The following is an 18,677-nucleotide window of genomic DNA, read 5'->3' on the forward strand; positions in this document are numbered from 1 at the left end:
TAATATAATGATAGTAACTTCAAAAATATTCTTGAGACAAATCAATAAACTACTGTTGTCTGTAATTGTCAGAATATGATGTGATCCATTAAAAACTTCAAAAAATGTTTTCAGTAGCTTTTGCCAAACCACACACTTATACAATGCAAAGATTTCAAAATGTTTTTGATTCCTGTTCCCAAATGAAAAAAATCTTTGTTTTTTATAACTTTTTTGTACTGTTCTCCACTTGTTCTTATTCAGATTAGTGGTTCCCAAAGTGTGGTCCAACCATTCATCTCTGGGGTGGCCAAAATCCTTTCAGGGAGTTCACAAGGCAAAACATAATCGCCTATTTAAAATACCCCTTTCTCCAACTATATCTCTTTGTGAGCCACGAAGTGGATGTGAGAATCCAGCTGTGAATGAAGCCAGACAAAATGTAAACCAGTACCACTCTTCTCACTAATTTTATTTTTCTCTTGAAAAAGCTATTTTCCATAAAAATTGTTATGTTCAAGTGTAATTGGGTTTATTGCTTTTTAAAATTAATAATAAATATTTTTAAAGCGAATATGTTTTAATCACTAATATCAGTAGACATGAGGCACACAAACTTGGGGATCCTTGATAATTTTTAAGAATTTAAAGACTCCTTGAGACCAAAAAAATTAATCACTGATCCAGACCAGAGATTATCCACTAAAATCTCAGTGTGGGTGCCTAACGATGCTGCTTCCTCTTGGCAGGAGTAAACAAGCTAATTTTCTTTGATCCCATGTCAACTCTGTGATCTTTCCCTCACTCTCATTGGGAACACAACATAATACATCTTTCACAAGTATTTTTTTTCCTTAGCCTCTGCATATCTTCTTTCCCCTGGAGAAGGGGATACATCAAGGATATGAACAATTTTCAAAATATGACTTGCAAATTTAAGAACCATGGGAAAGATCACGCCAACTTGCTAATTAAAATAGAAATGGGAATGAAAACAACTCTGATGTTTTATACCACAGCCAGAAAATTGGGAAAGATGGTCAAAGGTGGAAATGGGAACTGTTAGGAGGGTTATAGGGAGAGAAGTTCACTAATGTATCTGGAATTCTGGAAAGCAGTTTGGAAATACTGAGACCCTCTCACCCATGCAATAGGTAAACATACATTTCAAAGAGGTGGAGGTCAGAAAAGCTCCATGAGTTCCAAAATATTCATAGTGTTACTTTTTATGGTAGTAAATAAATAGAAATAGAACAGATGCCATCATTTGAGCAAGAGCTAATTGCATTGTGGTACATAAATAGAGAAATAGCAATATTGTAAAGAATAGATTTGGGGCATTACATGGCGCCAGACCTAGATTCTGACTTGTTCAGATCTCTGACACTAGCAGTGTGACCCTGGGTAAATCATTTAATATTTACACAATATTCTACCCATAAACCTTAAGCACACTCCTACCAATGCACATCATGTTTGTGGGGAAAATAGCCGTATGCTTAATAGGCTCGGGGTAATAAAACATACATGTCAGGAAAACACGTAGCCAGTGCAACTCCCCTCTGGAGACATAAAACTTTGGTGTTCTGTCCTTTCTATCTTCAAAATTGTCCATAAGAATCCTTAATGAGCATTCCATCTTGTTGAAAAGAAACTCCCAGTGCTAAGCTAAGCTGGTGATGTTTGACCTCCTTGGACATGACTAGTTGTCCACCAGACTGTTTTTATGATACTAAACTGTTCCTCTGCACATTATTCCTTAAAGGCAACTATAGTATCCATCACTTCAAGCTGTAGACTTAGCTGATCATTTTAACTAAAATTGTATCAGGATCTTTTAAGAAAAAGCAACATTTATCTGAAAGTTCGCAAAAGCCTTTCTAACTTTCCTTCATAGAATTATTCTTCTCAGTATCTCAGAAACAATAGGAGGCAATGTTCAGAAATGTTTTCTATCTTCTCTTGTCAGCAAGATTCTCTCCATCCAAAGTTTATTGGGATTGCCTTGGATCTCTGAACTGCTGAGAAGTCTGTCATAGGTGATCATTGCACAATCCTGCTATATACAATATTTTCCTGGTTGTTCTTGTTTCACTCAGAATCAGGCCATGTAAATCTTTCCAAACCTTTCTAAAATCAGCCTATTCATCAGTTTTTAATAGAACAATTCCCAAATTGATGACATCTATTCATTTTCCAATTCCTTGCTACCACAAAAAGGGCTGCCACAAACATGTTTGCCCATGTGGGTCCTTTTCCCTCTTTATGATCTCTTTAGCATATAAGCCCAGTAGAAACACTGCTGGATCAAAGGATATGCTTTATCCTTTGGGCCTAGTTCCAAATTGCTCTCCAGAATGGTTGGATCAATCCACAACTCTACCAACAATGCATAAATGTCCCAGTTTTCCCACATCTCCTCCAACATCATTATCTCTTTTTGTTATCTTAGCCAATCTGAGAGGGATAAGGTGATACCTCAGAGTTGTTTTAATTTGCATTTCTCCAATAATGATTTAGAGCATTTTTCATATGTCTATAGATGATTTTAATTTCTTCATCTGAAAATTGTTCATTCAGATACTTTGACCATTTATTAATTGGGGAATGGCTTGTATTCCTATAAATTTGAGTCAGTTTTCTATATATTTTAGAAAGAAACACTGGCTATAAAAATTGTTTCCCAGCTTTCTGCTTTTTATCTTGGCTTTTTTTTTTTTTTTTAACTCTTAATGTTGACTGCATTGGTTTTATTTGTACAAAACCTTTTCAAATTAATGTGATCAAAATGATCTGTTTTGCATTTCATTATGTTTACTAGTTCTTTTTTGGCCATAAATTCTTTCCTTCTTCAAAGATCTGATAGGTAAATTATTCCTTGCTCTCCTCATTTGCTTATCTTTTCATCCTTTACACCTAAGCCACATAGTCATTTTGACCTTCTTTTAGTATGCTTATTTCCTGACATATTATTTTCCAGTTTTTCCAGCAATTTTTGTCAAATAGTGAGTTCTTATCCCAGAAACTGGAGGTTTTGAGTTTATCAAACAGTAGATTACTATAGTCATTGATTACAGTGTCATATTTATCTAACCTATTCCACTGATCTACCATTCTCTTATCCTATACCAGTTAGTTTTGATAACTGCTCCTTTTTCAATAGAGTTTTAGGTTTGGTATAGCTTGGCCATCATCCTTTGCATTTTTTCCATTAATTCCCTAGATATTCTTGATCTTTTCTTTTTCCAGATGAATTTTGTTATCATTTTTTAGCTCTATAAAATAATTTTTTGGCATTTTGATTGGTATGGCAGTGAATAAGTAGACTAATTTAGGTAGAATTGCCATTTTTATTATATTAGCTTGGCCTACCCATGAGCAATTGATATTTTTCCAATTGTTTAGATCTGACTTTATTTGTGTGAAAAGCGCTTTTTAATTATGTTTATATAGTTCATGAGTTTATCTTAGTGGATAAACACCCAAATATTTTATATTATCTACAGTTATTTTAAATGGAATTTCACTTTTTATCTCTTGCTGCTGGGCTTTGTTGGTAACATATAGAAATGCTGCTGATTTTTGTTTTTATATCCTGCAACTTTGCTAAAGCTGTTAATTGTTGAGTAGCTTTTTGGTTTATTCTCTAGAATTCTCGAAGTATACCATCATTTCATCTGCATAGAGTGATAGTTTTATTTCCTTATTGAATATGCTAATTCCTTCTATTTCTTTTTCTTTTCTTATTGCTAGAGCCCATTTCTAATATAGTACCAAATAATTGTGGTGATGATGGGCATCCTTGTTTCACCCATGATTTTATTGGTAATGCTTCTAAGTTTATCATCATTACAAATAATGCTTGCTGAAAAATATCTTTAATAAAGCTGGATACAGTTTGGTTTGGCCTAGCCTTTTATTTTTGTGTTTATTTTCTTGGTGAGGCAATTGGGGTTAAGTGACTTACTGAGTCACATAGCTAGTGTTAAGGTCAGATTTGAACTCAGGATCTCCTCACTTCAGGACCAGTGCTCTGTCCAGTGCACCATCTAGCTGCCCCCCACCCTTGGATTAATCTTAAATATTTTAGTAACCAGTCATAATGGCAAGCAGTCAGTCAACAAACATCTATTAGGCACTTACTGTATGCCAAGATAAATAACTAAATAAGCTAGTCTCTTTATAAAGGTAGACTTAACTCATAGATTGCTTTGATCAGAAGCAAATGGGTCCCAGACAAGGGTCATCTCTTGGCATAAAGGTCAACTAAATCAAACTGAAAGTTGAAATTAAAACAACAAAGCTTAGCCTGGCAAGGTATTGAGAAAATGCACTTTGCCTCCCTTTAATGAAGAGGAGAGGTGTAAAGGGCTGAAATAGGTGCACTGGAATCAGACAACCGAGCACTTAAGGCTAACTACTGATTGGACAATATTCTATTAGCATATGCTTGGAAAATGGCCCTTCCCACTATTCTCTGCTGGGTCAATCTTTTGGTGTATCCAGAGAATTGTAGGAGGGATTAATGGGTGGAGTGAGACAAGCCAAGGTCACTTTGGCTGTGGACAAGGAGGAGAGAGGAGGTTGTGGAGAGCTCGTGGAGTTTTTGTCCATCTCCTTTACTTTTCCCTTTAAAGACCAAAGACTTTTGCTGATCTTGGCTCTGACTGATCTTGATGTCAACAGAGGGACTCTGAAATATTGTATATATTCTTAAATATGGTTAATATTTTGGTTACTTTTATGGAATATTTTTTCTTTTTAATTTTTGTTATTAGTGAGGCCTTATTTAAATTGTGGAGAGTGAAAGAGCATATTTCGAAATGAGGATCATCTAAAGACAAAAGAAACCAATTAAAATAAAACAAGGGCAAAAAGGGCTAGAATTGGATTAAGAGAAGGCTTTCTGTCCTCAGCATTTTCCATTTGTTTCTATGAACAGGGCTTCCATTTTCCAAACCACATGTGATCTCCCAGTTGGAGAAAGGAGAAGCTCCGTGGATAACAGAGAAAGCGTCCCTTGTTCCAAGAGTCTCTTGTCAAGGTGAGCCAATGGAAGCTGGTTAGTCCACAAGCATGTAACTAATAGCTTTGCCCCTTGGATGGCAGCACTGCCCACAAGTCCCCAAGGGTAGAAATGGATCCCTTTGTAATTTCTGATCCTTACCTTCCTCCACCATCTTTTCTGTCACTATGGACTTTATCCATCCTTTGCTGTCCCCTCCCACAGTCGTTCTCTCTTCTGGCATTTTTATGTTACCTTTACATACTCCCTTCTCTTCTCTTTTCAGATATAACACAAATCTGACCAACAGTTTTTAAAAATCCATGGCTTTGTTGCTAATTTATCTATATTCCTGTTGTCTCAGTCCTTTCACCGCCATCCCAATAAACTTCATCTGCCCTCATCACAATTTTGCTTCTGGTCCCTATCCTTTCTGAGAATAATACCTTTCCTTCAGTACGTTAAACAACCAACCATCCAAAAAGCATATATTGTGCAGCTGCTGTGTGCCAGGGACTCAGGGATACAAGTACAAAGACAGTAATCATCTCCTTACAATAAATTTACATGGAAGAGACAACAGGTACACAAATAAATATAAATCATATACATATTAAATAGATTTGTTTATATATTTATATTAATAATTTATAGATATATATTTATAAAAATAAATATAAATAACATACATATAAAATGAACAAATGCAAATACATAGGAAGTGATTAAATATAGGGTATTTAGAAGGGTGAGCACAAACCCTTGGATTAGGAAAGATTTCCTGCAGAAGAAATTCCTTCAAGGACCTGTAATTTTCTCCGTGTGCAGATGCCCTGTGCCAAAGTAGTTTCCAACTCCTGTCATAATGGAAGAACTCAGTTGTCACCATCTGGCCGACCTGGGCAAGTTGGCAAGGCTGGGCTCAGCCAAAGACTTACCATCCATTGCGGGCACTATATGGTGGCCCAGTAGTGCATAGTCTCAGGCCAGATACTTCTAGCTTTTGCTGCCTCAGTTTCCTCAAGTTTAAAAAAATGGAGATGATAATAGCATTTGTGTGCTGGAGTTGTGAGGCTTGAATGAGACAATATTTCTAAGTGTTCACTATGGGGCTGGCTCACTGTAGGTGCTCAGTAAACACTCGTTCCCCCCATGTGGAAATCTCTCCAGCTTAGATTTAGTGTTTAATGGCCTAAGCTGGAGAAGCCCCTGCCACAATGCAGCATCCTCCCACCACTTACCACTCATAACTAAATCTCAGTTTCACACCCAGATTTTCTCCAACACTTTCCTCTCTGTTCCTCCTCTGTTTTCCTTCCTCTGTTCCTCTACACAAGTCCGAGAGTTTTCCTCCATTCTCAGTTGTGAAGGACTCTCTTTGCAGCTAGGGTTTCCTAGCTCTACTCTGGGTTCTCCTGTTCCTTCTCAAGTAACTTCAAGGGAAGCCCAGAGTTAAAGGGCTGCTCAAAGAAGGAGCCCAATAAGAGTCTCCATGATATTTAGTAATGGGCTTAAAGCCATGGCTTCCTGAGGCCATTGCACTTTAGTTTGGCTCCTCCACCACATACACAAGATGAACTGCCCCAAGGCTTCCTCCTGGGCCAGCTCAGACATAGTAATCCTTATCCACAGGACCTTTGACCATATGGTCATATGTTTTCTGTCATGTATCCAAGCTGTATTCTTTCCCCCAAACTTAACCGTGCCTGTTTTATTCATCTTCCATTATGGGGGGGTCGATCATCAGGCTCTTCATCTCCTAGTCATGAATCTCCTTTTATCTTCGAATCTCCATCCCTACTTAACCACTACCATCTGATTTTGCTTTTCTGACTTCGCAAAATAATGCGATAAAAATTGTAAAATCAGGCTGATTTCACTCTGTACAATTTATAGTTCATGATCTTAGCCATACCCTTATTAGCTGTGCTCAGGAATCTCTTATTGACTGACTACATTTCCCATAGCAGCTCTTCCAAACCTTTTTTATTGTGTAAGTTTTGATATTACAGTCATTTCTAAGCCTAATCCTCTGAGAACCTTCTCTTTTAATAAAGAAAAAAAAGAATCATTTAAGCAAAGTAAATCCATACTTGACTGCATCAGATGAACCATGTAATATTTCTTACTCAAGAGTCTCATCCCTGCAGTAAGAGGTTGGCTGTAATTCCATCTCTTCATCTCTCCTATAGGGAAGACTGTTCATTACAATTACATAGGGAGAACTTTTATATGATTCTTCTTTTTTTCATTGAAGCTTTTTATTTTCAAAACATATGCAAGGATAATTTTTCAACATCGACCCTTGCAAAACCATGTGTTCTAATTCCCCCCCTTCCCTCTAGGGGACAAATAATCTAATATATATTAAACATGATAAAAAATATGTAAATTCAATATAAGTATACATATTTATACAATTATCTTGTTGCACAAGAAAAATCAGATCAAAAAGGGAAAAAAAAGAGAAAGAAAATGAAATTCAAGCAAACAATAACAAAAGAAGTGAAAACGCTATGTTGTGATCCACAGTTCCCACAATCCTCTCTCTGGGTGCAGATGGCTCTCATCACATGTGATGATTCTTCTTGTCACCATTGCTGTAGTTATTGTTCAGGTTCTGCTTCTGATCCGGAGTGCTTGTGGGACCATCAGCAAGCCCACTTAACCTCTCAGGGAACCATTCACCTCTTCCAGACTTGCAGAATAGGAGCTGACCCTCATTAGTAGAGAGCCTTTCCTTACTGAGAGTTCCCTTGTACCAATGAAATTCGTATGTGAATTTCACCTTAAAAGGGTAGTAAAATTCACATAAAAGCATTGATGAGCAATGATACTGCTGCATAAAAGCCCTTTCTTTTAACAATGAGAAAACTGCTTAAGTTTGAGGTTGCATCTATGATCCGTTGCAATCACTCTTATGTTGTTTTACTTAAGTATCTGGGGGGAATTGTACACTTTCAGAAGAACCCCCATAATGTGTATAATAGAGCAAAACAAAATTTGATTTTTAAAAATGTAAAGATAGTGAAATATATGCATGAAATTAAAAAATGATTAGAAAGGAGTTCTATATTTTCATCAATTTCATTGATAAAAATTTGGTACAAATGAAGACCAAGTACTGAGTCCTTTGGTATAACACTTGAGATTTTTCTCCAGAAGATGTTTGCAAAATCTTCATAACAGGGAATTTATGGTAAATAGGGCGATGGATCCAAAAGGCATAAAGAGATGGATAAAATGATTGTAAAACTGGATCTGAGAAGACAGACAAATAAATAATTTATTATTTATCTATTATTTATTTGACTGCTAATAAATACGCATAGTTATCCCATCCCTCATTCTCCTTTAATTTTTTTCCTTATAAATTTTTAAACATGACAAATGTAGCTTTAACACATCAGATTAATATAAATAGGAACACAAATAAACTTTGTAAACAAACAAATAAACAAATGAAATGCTTTCTTCAAAAACAATTAATGAAAAATAGCAAAAATCTTGATTGTTATTGTACTCTTTTTTAACTGATGAATTCCGTAAAGAAAAGAAGGCTATGTGCTTTGCATGGTAATATCAATATTGTCCATTGTATTTATCCTGTTTTGTTGATCCATAATGCTTTCATTTACATCTCTTTTTTTGTGCATCGTTCAAGTGCATATTGTACTCTCCAACATTTCATCCCAGTCTATCTCTATTTCATTGAATACTCTTTTTTAAAGTCATTCTCTAGAAATATGGTTTTTACAGAAATAAAGACAGATCTAAATAATTTAAGAAGTGTTCACTATTCATATCTAAATAGGAATGATAATAACAGTAAAGATAATATATTTGCTTCTGTCTATAGATTTAATGCTATATCATTAAAAATATGAAGGAGATACTTTCTAGAATTGGATAATAATAAATTGAAAAAAAAAAACTAAAAATATAAAACAAAAGAAAAACTCAGAAAAGAGAGAATGGCATTAGTAAATGTCAAATTATATTGAAAGCAACAATTTCAAACCTATCACTGACTCAAAAACAGGCAGTCGGTAAAACATTAAAGTGTACTGTGTACCATGTACTGTATATAGCCCAGTCTCTGCTCTCAAGGAGCTCCCAGTCTAGCAATGAGAAAATTTCTTTGCCTTAATCACTGAATCAAACTAAGACCTAATGAAAACCTTGGCTTAAAAAGGCCAAAAGTCTCCCATTTCATCCAGAGTCATTTCTAGGCATCAAGATCTAGATTTTGCCACTGGGCCCAGATAGCTCTGGAAGGGAAAGTGAGGAGGTGATCTTGCACAGCCTTCCCTCAGTTAAATCCAATTCACTTGTGTGTCATGGCAACACCTCTCTGATGTCATGGGCGTCTTCAAGAATGAAGGAAAACCAACAACACTGTATAGGATAAATTGGGTATAGTTTCAAAGGAAAAGCACTAAGATTAAGGAGAATTGAGAAAGGCATATTGTAGTAGATGGAACAGTAGCTTCTAATAGAGGAGGTGTTTGGAAGTTAAAGTAATATTAAAAGAAAAAAGAATATTAATAAATCATTTATAAAGAAATAAGCTACAACAACTCTTCCAGCTTTTCTTGCTCAATCTTCATGCTTCTTGATGTGAGCCAGAATCTATTTAAAATATACCATAAAGCAATGTCCTTTCTTCCAACTCTGGGAAAAAATAAATAGTTGTATTTTTTTTTTGTTTCTTTCAGATTTCTTTATTCAAAAGACAAGATATAAAACTAAAAAGTCAGTTGCAACTAAGAGTATTTCCATGAGAAATTTATCCAAGAAGAGACTCTCAAAGAATAGCTGCTGGAACTTTGCCTTAAAAGAAGTCTGGGATTTTGATGCAAGGTTGAAGAGACAGATGGGTAATCAGAAGAGATGGGCCAGACAAGTTACAATCAGTCAAAGAACAACTTCAAATGAACTGAGTCTTCGTGAATGTGTTACTTTGGAGAAAAAGCTCAAACTGGGATCACTTATTACTACCAAACAGAAAGCTAACATGGGAAAACATCTCCATAAATATGATTCTTTTGGAAAGAGCTTTAAATATTTGTCAGAAATATTTAAACATAATAGAATCCCTTCAGGGAAGAAGTATTATAAGTATAACAAATGTAAGAAGCCCTTCAATTATCACTCAGATCTTTTTCAATACCGTAAGATACATAGTGGAGAGAAAACTCATAAATGTGATGAATGTGGGAAAACCTTCAGCAACAACTCGTGTCTTACTGTGCATTTAAAAATTCATACTGGAGAGAAGCCCTTTGACTGTTCTGAATGTGGAAGAGCCTTCAGGCGTAGAGCACATCTTATTCAACATCAGAGAATTCATACTGGAGAGAAACCTTATAAATGTTATGATTGTGGAAAAGCCTTTAGTGTTGACTCCTACCTTATCAAACATCAGAGAATTCACACTGGAGAGAAACCGTATAAATGTAATGATTGTGGGAAAGCTTTCAGACAATTAGGAAATCTTAATCAGCATCAGAGAATTCATACTGGAGAAAAACCCTATAAATGCCATGAATGTGGGAAAGCCTTTAGTCAGTGGGGTCACCTCAATCAACACCAGAGAACCCATACTGAAGAAAAACCCTTTGAATGTAATGAATGTGGAAAAGTCTTTAGGCAGTTGGGAAATCTTAATCAGCATCAAAGAGTTCATACTGGAGAAAAACCATATAAATGTAACCAATGTGGGAAAGCTTTTAACAATAATTATCTCCTTATTCAGCATGAAAGAATTCATACAGGTGAGAAGCCATATGTATGTAATGATTGTGGAAAAGCCTTCAGTCGAGGGACATATCTTAAGAAACACAAAAGGATTCATACTGGAGAGATACCCTATAAATGTAATGAATGTGGGAAAGAATTCACTGACAAAGCATCCTTTATTTATCATCAGAGAATTCATACTGGAGAGAAACTTTATGAATGTATTGAGTGTGGGAAAACTTTTAGCCAAAAAGCGAACCTTAAAAAACATAAAATGATCCACACTGGAGAGAAGCCCTTTGAATGTAGTGAATGTGGAAAAGCCTTCCGAGAGAGGGGAAGTCTCAGTGTACATAAAAGAATTCATACAGGAGAGAAGCCCTTTGAATGCAATGAATGTGGAAAAGCTTTCCGAGAGAGGGGAAGCCTTAGTGCACATCAAGAAAAGCATGCTGAAGAGAAACTTTACAAATGTGATGAATGTGGGAAAACCTTTAGATACAAGGGATATTTTAGTATTCATCAGAGAACTCATACGCAAGAGAAATGCTATAAATGCAAGGAATGTGGGAAGGACTTTAGCCTAAGGGCATCTTATATTATTCATCAGAGAATTCACACTGGAGAGAAGCCCTATAAATGTAATATATGTGGGAAAGCTTTCAGTTATAATACATCCCACAGTAGACATCTGAGAACTCATACTGGAGAGAAACCCTTTGCGTGTAATGAATGTGGAAAAGCTTTCACTCAGAGGGACTACCTTACTGAACATGAAAGAATTCATACTGGAGAGAAACCCTTTAAGTGTAATGAATGTGGAAGAGCTTTTAGGCAGAAGCAAACTTATAATGCACATAAGAAAATTCATACTAGAGAGAAATCCTTTAAATGTAAATTATACGAGAAAACTTCAACTACAAATGGTGCTATATAGAACAAACAGAAATTAATACTAATGAGTCTCCAAAGGTGCAATGAATGTAGGAAAGCCTTCAGCACAAGCTTAGGAAAGTCATGAGAGAATCCATACTGAAGAAAAACTATGAAATGACTTTGAGACAACTGAAGGGTGTGTATTTTATCCCTCAGAGACTTTATATAGAACATTAACTTTGGGGATATAATACCATGGGCAATGCGTCATATAATCTTGTCATTTGTTAAACATTCAAGTCCAGATGTCTGATTTTTTTTTCATGCTCTAGTATATCATTTGGTGCTTTAAGAAAGAAAAACATCAAAATCATGTTTGATATCCCCTTTATTACATGTTGGCTGCTGTTAAGAAACAATAGCGTTGTATAGTATAGGATCTTTAATAGTACCTACAGAAGAATTCCAGAAAATTTATTCTATAACCCAGTAATGGTTACATCTTAACTGCTGTGGGAAGAAATAAAAAACTATTAGTTGACAACACTGTTGAGAATATCCTAACTATGTTGAAGAATAAAAAGAATCAATTTTTAGTGAGTTTGTGGCTTTCTTGGTTCTAGCAATCAATATTATTCTGGTTATAAGTCCCCAACAGAATCATATAGAAAAAACTCAAGTCAAGCCTTATATAACCCACTTGTTCTTTCTTTACTTTATTATCAATTCCCTGCCTTGGCTCATTTGCCCTGTTACACACTTAGACATTTGGTTCTTTCCTCTAACACACCAAAATATCTTCTTTTTTAATTCTCATGTCCAAATAAACATTTCAGTCCAATTTTCCCTGTTTTCTTCTTACTCATCCCAAGCAATAAGAATAGGTATCCCCCATTAAAGTAATAATCAAACTGACTGGTCTGGCCTGCCATTATATTCTTCCCTTTGGGTAAGCAATCCACAACCCAAGTAAGCCAGATAAGATAAGATTGAATGGCCATTTCTCAGGTTGTAAAAGGAAGTCTTGTTTAATTAACTCTGAGATCCTTTCATGCCCCCAAATTCTGTGACAGTTCTTATCTTTAGGATATAGTTGTGAGTTTTGACATTATTCTCAAATGCTTCAAAATCGGATTAAGTCCAGCAGTTCCCATGTCTCCCTCCTTCCTTTCTTACTGTAGAGAATATCCCCTTCCTTCTAATCTCCGAGTCACCCTGTATTCCTTCCTCTCAGCCCCTGTATTTAATCTATGGCCAAGGCCTGGTGAGTTCACCTTTGCAACATTTCTCATGTAAGGATCCTTTTTCTCCTCTGACATCGCCCCCCACTCTGGTATACACGTCATCACCTCATGTTTCTTTGCAGTGGCCTGAAGGTCCTGCTCTTCCCGAGTCTTTCTCCCCTTTAATCCATCCATTTCAGCCATTGAAGTGATTTTCCTAAAGCACCTCACTCTCAAACTCCAGGGATTCATTGTCACCTCCAGAATCAAATACAAAATGTTCTGTTTGACATTCAAAGCCTTTTATAACCTGCCCCCTATCTTCTTGCTCTCCAACATATACTCTTTGACCCAATGATGATGGCCCCCTAGATGTTCTACAAACAAGGCATTCCATCTCTTGACTGTGTTCATTCTCTCTGGCTGTTCCCCAATGCCCAGAGCCCTCTTCCCTCTCAATTCTACCTACTGACTTCCTTGAAATCACAATTAAAATCCCATTTCTTACTGGAAGCTTCTCCAATCCCTCCTGGTTCTAGTGCCTTCCCTCTGTTAATTATTCCTATCTATCCTATATATCATTTGCTTTGTACACACTTGCATGTTATCTCCCCGTTTGTTCCTTAAAGGCTGGGACTATGTTTTTCCTCCTTTTGTATCCTACCATACAGTAGATGCTAAATAAATGTTGATTGATTGATTGACATGAAGCTTCTAGGAAGAGAGATGATCATCCTGCTCTAGTCAGTAATATAAACAGAGCTAAACCATAGAAAGTGCTCACCTGGAATGGCACTTTACATAAGTACCAGCTGGTTATCCCTTGTGGCTGATCCATTTTTTTTTTCAAATTAGTGGAGAATGTAGCCTTCAGGAGTTAAAACTGCTCCTTTTATTGACCTTCAACAGGTTTCAGTTAACTAGTTTCAGTTAAACGTACACACCAAATATGGTGTTAACATAGAACTTTATTTCTTTATGACATACCTCATTAGGTTTTATTTAACACATTCTAACCAATCTGCATGGTTCCTTCAGAGCTATTCTTGTGACTGCCTTTCCTGTAACCTTTTTCTTTATATAGACACATCCCATGCCTATATTAGATTTCCCTGCTCTTAGACTTCACCAATCTTGGCTAATTATACTGGCAATGCACTCTTTTCCTTGCCACCTTCTCTTTGTTTCTAAACTCTTCTCTATTTTTCTTCCTCACTCAGCACTTGTATCCCTGTCTGATCATTTGTTTGCAAGTCCTTGTCTCTCTGGGCCTCCTCACTATCCCTCCTGTCTCCCCATCACCACCACCATCTTATTATTCACAATTCTTTCTAAGTTTTCCCCTCAGACTTGATTTGAGTGAATTGATGGCCCTCAGTTCGGCATAATTATATAATATTGATAATGATAGATGGCATTTATATTATGCTTCAAGGTTGGCAGAGCACCTCAGCTAGTGGGAGCAGCTTGCTCAATCAGCACTAAGGCTGTCTGAGTAGCTTATTCAATTACCAAAAGTCATTTCTTCCACTGGTGGGCTGCAGATGTCTTACAGGATTGTCCTACAGGACATTCAATATGAAAGAACAGCAGGATAGTGACTTGTTCTCAGACTATTTCTAACTGAACCTACAAAGAAAATAGGAAATAACAGTGATAATAACTGACACATAAAGCTCTTTATGTTTTTCAAAGACCTTTAGTCTGGTGGTAATAGCTCACTAGTCAGCACTAAGGATGAGAAGCAGTGGAACATACGTAATGATTTAATGAGTGAATGAAGCACTTATTAGGCACTATGTGCAAAAACCATGCTAAGTATTAGAGAAACAAATGGAAAAGCAAGATGGTTCCTGCCTTCAAAAAGTGGGCCTTTTAATGTTTGTGCTATTGTGGCAGTATATATGGCTGGATGAGACAGACCAAATGATATAGTCCTAATCGACGTTGGAGACTTAGGAAAGTTAATTTGTTGGTATAGTATATACTAAACTATTATGTAAGAAGGATTCTGGAGCAAGTGACCCTAGGGATGATATGAGAGGAAGGTGAATGGGTGTGTTAGGAAACCCTTCCACTGACCTCATAGGGAAGGTTCCTTTCTAGTTAACATGGCCTCCATATTTGGGTGATGTTGATGCAGGTAGCTCCTTCCCTACTATGGTTTGAGCTTAGATTTACATAATTACCTAAACTTGGTCCATAGGAACTGAGAGGAATTTGGCCCAAGTTTGAGCTAAAACTATAAATCTGGCATGCAGAACAAGTTAGCCTACAACTCACTGTGAGCTCAGCAATCACAGCAATCTTGTTTCCAAACATGAGAAGGATTTTGCTGATGGGAATTTCAAATCCAAACTTTTGTCTCATCATAAGAAGTAAAAGGAGGGGGAAGGGACAATACTGAATACTCAGTAGGGAAGCAGCACCATGGCCAGTGGCAGCAGCTGATGTAGTAATAGGCTGGAAAAACAGTGGGTGGGTCCCTAAGATATATTTCTATTTTCTTTCTTTCTTTAAAAATATATATATATATTTATTTATTTTAAATTTTATTAAAGCTTTTTATTTACAAACATATGCGCGGATAATTTTGTCAACATTGATCCTTGCAAAACTTTGTTAGGATATATTTCTTTAGGCAGATGGGGTGCTACAATTTAGTGTGATTGGCTTGAATACATGAAGAAGAAAAGCAGCTATCAGTTGCTAGTGCAGTAATTAGATTCTCTGACAATACATTTGGATGGTTTGGATTGTTGGAAAAGTAAGAGTAAGATTTCCACAAGCTTTTGGAACTTGGAATAGGTGCAAGGGCATTGGCTTTGTTTTCTTAGCATTGATGGGTCCTGGTGTGTGATCAAGTGGAGGCAACCAAGGAAGAGTATCCATATGTCCAGGGGCTTGTGGAAGTACTTATTACCAGAAACACAGATCCGGGCATGAGTTTTCCAATAAGGAACAAATCTGATAAAATGGCCTTTCAGATCCACCCCGGTTTCATTTTTAATGAAGTGCTTGTTTGGAATCTCCATCTAATTCTACCAAGGCCTTGCTCGAGTGCCCAAATGTGTCCCCTAACTGCTTCAGACTCTTACCACTTTGGGCTGTACAGGCTCCCAACACTAGCTACATTGCCCTCTCTTCTCTGCATCTCTCTTTTATCTTCCTACATTCACTCCCCGCTTTATGGATTTGTTGAGAATAGAATTTTGTAAACTTGAGAGTTAGATATGTCCTTTCCCAAAAAAGCTTTAGTTGATGTATATTTTTTACATCACTAAAGCTTCTCCCCTCCCTGTATCTTTCTCCTTATCCCTCCCAAAGTCATCCTAAATAACATGTAGTATTTTCAAAAGTCAAAAAAGAAAGAGACAAAACCTGCCTAACTGATTATTATGTCAACATTTTAAAATATAAGCAACATATAATGGAGCTCCCATCTCTGCAGAGGGATGGGATGAGAGGACCTCCTGTCTCTTTGTTAGATCTTTGTTTTTATAATTTTGCAGAATTCATCTTTTTGTGGTTTTTCTTTCCATTTTTACTTAGGAGTTCTCAACATTTTTTCTTGGGTCACAGACCCTTTGAGATCTCAGTTCTTCTAGTGTTGTGGCCATCACCTGGGGAGGTTTGGTGAGTCTGTTTCCAAAGATGTTTGATGGAGAGTGCTTTCCCTGTTTTAGCATGCACAAATATTCTCTGGGCTTATTGTGTGGTAATTTGCTCTTAATTTTTAAAAATTTTGCTTTTTAATTTTTTTGGTTTGATTTTGCTTAAATTTGCAACTGAGTAAAGAAATGAACGTGCTTACAAGAGGATTAAACACTTGGGATCTCTCTCTTCCCCAGTGGTGAGCCAGGCAAGAACAACTATGGGTCTCCAAGTGGGGGACCTCATGTTATTTTCCTTACTCCAGCCTGCATGTGGCTATGCCAAGTGTGTCTCATCTCTGAAATACTTTCCTTATCTTAGGTGATTGAGTATGTATGCTAGATGAATTTCAACCTCTATCTTGATCTTTGGTTTATTTACAATAAGTATTATTCGGTTTAGTGTGATTTCAAAGGGGTAGGGATTATTTCTTGCCTATTCATGTACATTTAGTTAGTTTAGTCAACTAATATTAATATATATTATGTGTCTTTAATTTAGAGATAATTAGATATGATTCGTTTTTTTTTTACATTTTTTTATTATAGTTTTTTATTTACAAGACATATGCATGGGTAATTTTTCAGCACTGACCCTTGCAAAACCTTCTGTTACAACTTTTCCCCTCCTTCCCCCCATTCCCTCTCCTAGATGGCAGGTAGTTCCATACATGTTAAATATGTTAAAGTATATGTTAAATGCAATATATGTATATATATTTATACAGTTTAGATATGATTCTTATATTAATTTGGGGTGTTTAAACTTTGAACTACTATAAAGTTCACTTGCCTATCCACAAAATGGTGACTAGAGGACTGCTACCTTTTGATCCTGATGAGTAAGTGACCAAGGCCAGAGACTCTCTGGACTTTTCCCCTCTTTTTGCTTTATCATCATGACTAACCCCATATGGCAGAGATGGCCTAAGGATATGAAAAGTCCCCCAACTTATTTTATATCTCCCTCCCCCCTCCTTTGCCCAACATGAGGGCATTTCATGTTGTATGATCACTTAGACTGTGGAGATGACCCCTGCCTTGTCTATCCTCTGACTACCCATGCTGATACAACATTTCTGGCCCTTCTTGATGGTCAAAATCAAAGTTCATCAACCAATGAGACACTATTTTACTTTGCCTCTTTTGTACCATCTGCACTAGGCTTTGGGGGTAATGGGGCATCTCAGGTTGTGGGGAAAATTTGAGGTCCCCCCATTGAAGGGGGGTCTGGTCCCTTTACAGACTAGGCTATGACCTTGGGAGTTTTAGCATGTCTTGCACAGCCATCAGACATCTGACAACAGGATGGGCTGGTAGCCACAGTGGCTGAGTCTGATGAGGAGACAGATCTTAGGAACAATTTACTTGCCTCAGCTTAGCTGTGGATTGATTCTAAAGGAGAGACCCTATGTTTTATAAGCAAGGGAGCAAATTGTCCAACAACTCCACGAAACCCATAGTAAATATAATGGAGTGAATGTTTTTAATTCCTACCTTGAGTGTACTCTTCCCAGAGACTGAGGAAGTTAAGAAGAACGGATTCTTGTGGTGTGTTTCTTTCTTCCTTCCTTTCTTTCTTTTTTTGAGGTTTTTTTTCTTATTATATCTTCTCCATAAATGTCCCTTTGAAAAGCTAATCGATGTTAATCAGTTAATTAGTACGAGGAGAGTCCAATTGTGCAAAATTACAATGTGGGCATTTCACATAGGCCAGATCATGGCAATTGGACTGATTGCCAATGGGGGAAAAACACCAGATGGGGTGGGCATGGACTAATAGTATTAGAAAACCTTCCCAAACCTTTAGCGTTACTTCTACAAGCTTACACTCTCCAGTGGGAGTTTGGGAGAGTAAACACAGCCCAGATAATATGGAAGAAACTGGGGTGTAATCTGTGGTGAAAACCCCAAGTCTCGTGCTCTATGCTAGCTTCATCAGTTCCTGATGTCAGGATAGGGCGGAATTTCTGTCTACCTCAACCCTGCTTTCCCTTCTAACCTCAGGATAGGGAAGAATATACAATATCCAAAGGGGGCCCCGCTTATGGTTCTTAGGAACTGGAAAATTTCCTACTAAATTTCCAACAGTGCTGCAGTGTTTTCCTTCCAATCTCAATTCTAGGATAATGGTCCCTTCTTGAAACCCCAAGAGGAGAGACCATCCCACAAGGCCCAGAACTAATGAATTTGGTATAT

The 18,677-nt window shown here is 36.8% G+C and overlaps 1 protein-coding gene across 1 annotated transcript; it reads left to right on the forward strand.

The window, feature by feature from the left end:
• The first annotated feature begins 4,919 nt into the window (after positions 1 to 4,919).
• On the forward strand, positions 4,920 to 12,337 carry LOC116423045 (zinc finger protein 2-like). Its single transcript, XM_031963934.1, has 2 exons — positions 4,920 to 5,023; positions 9,703 to 12,337. The coding sequence occupies exon 2, from the start codon at positions 9,765 to 9,767 to the stop codon at positions 11,661 to 11,663; it is 1,899 nt and encodes a 632-aa protein (XP_031819794.1). The 5' UTR covers positions 4,920 to 5,023; positions 9,703 to 9,764; the 3' UTR covers positions 11,664 to 12,337.
• Positions 12,338 to 18,677: the final 6,340 nt, after the last annotated feature.

The sequence above is a fragment of the Sarcophilus harrisii genome, chromosome 3, assembly GCF_902635505.1.
Source record: "Sarcophilus harrisii chromosome 3, mSarHar1.11, whole genome shotgun sequence".
In the NCBI taxonomy this organism is placed as follows: Eukaryota; Metazoa; Chordata; class Mammalia; order Dasyuromorphia; family Dasyuridae; genus Sarcophilus; species Sarcophilus harrisii.

What these genes read in the sequence shown, in the direction of transcription:
- LOC116423045 (XM_031963934.1), top strand. Translation starts at nt 9,765, where the DNA reads ATGAGAAATTTATCCAAGAAGAGACTCTCAAAGAATAGCTGCTGGAAC.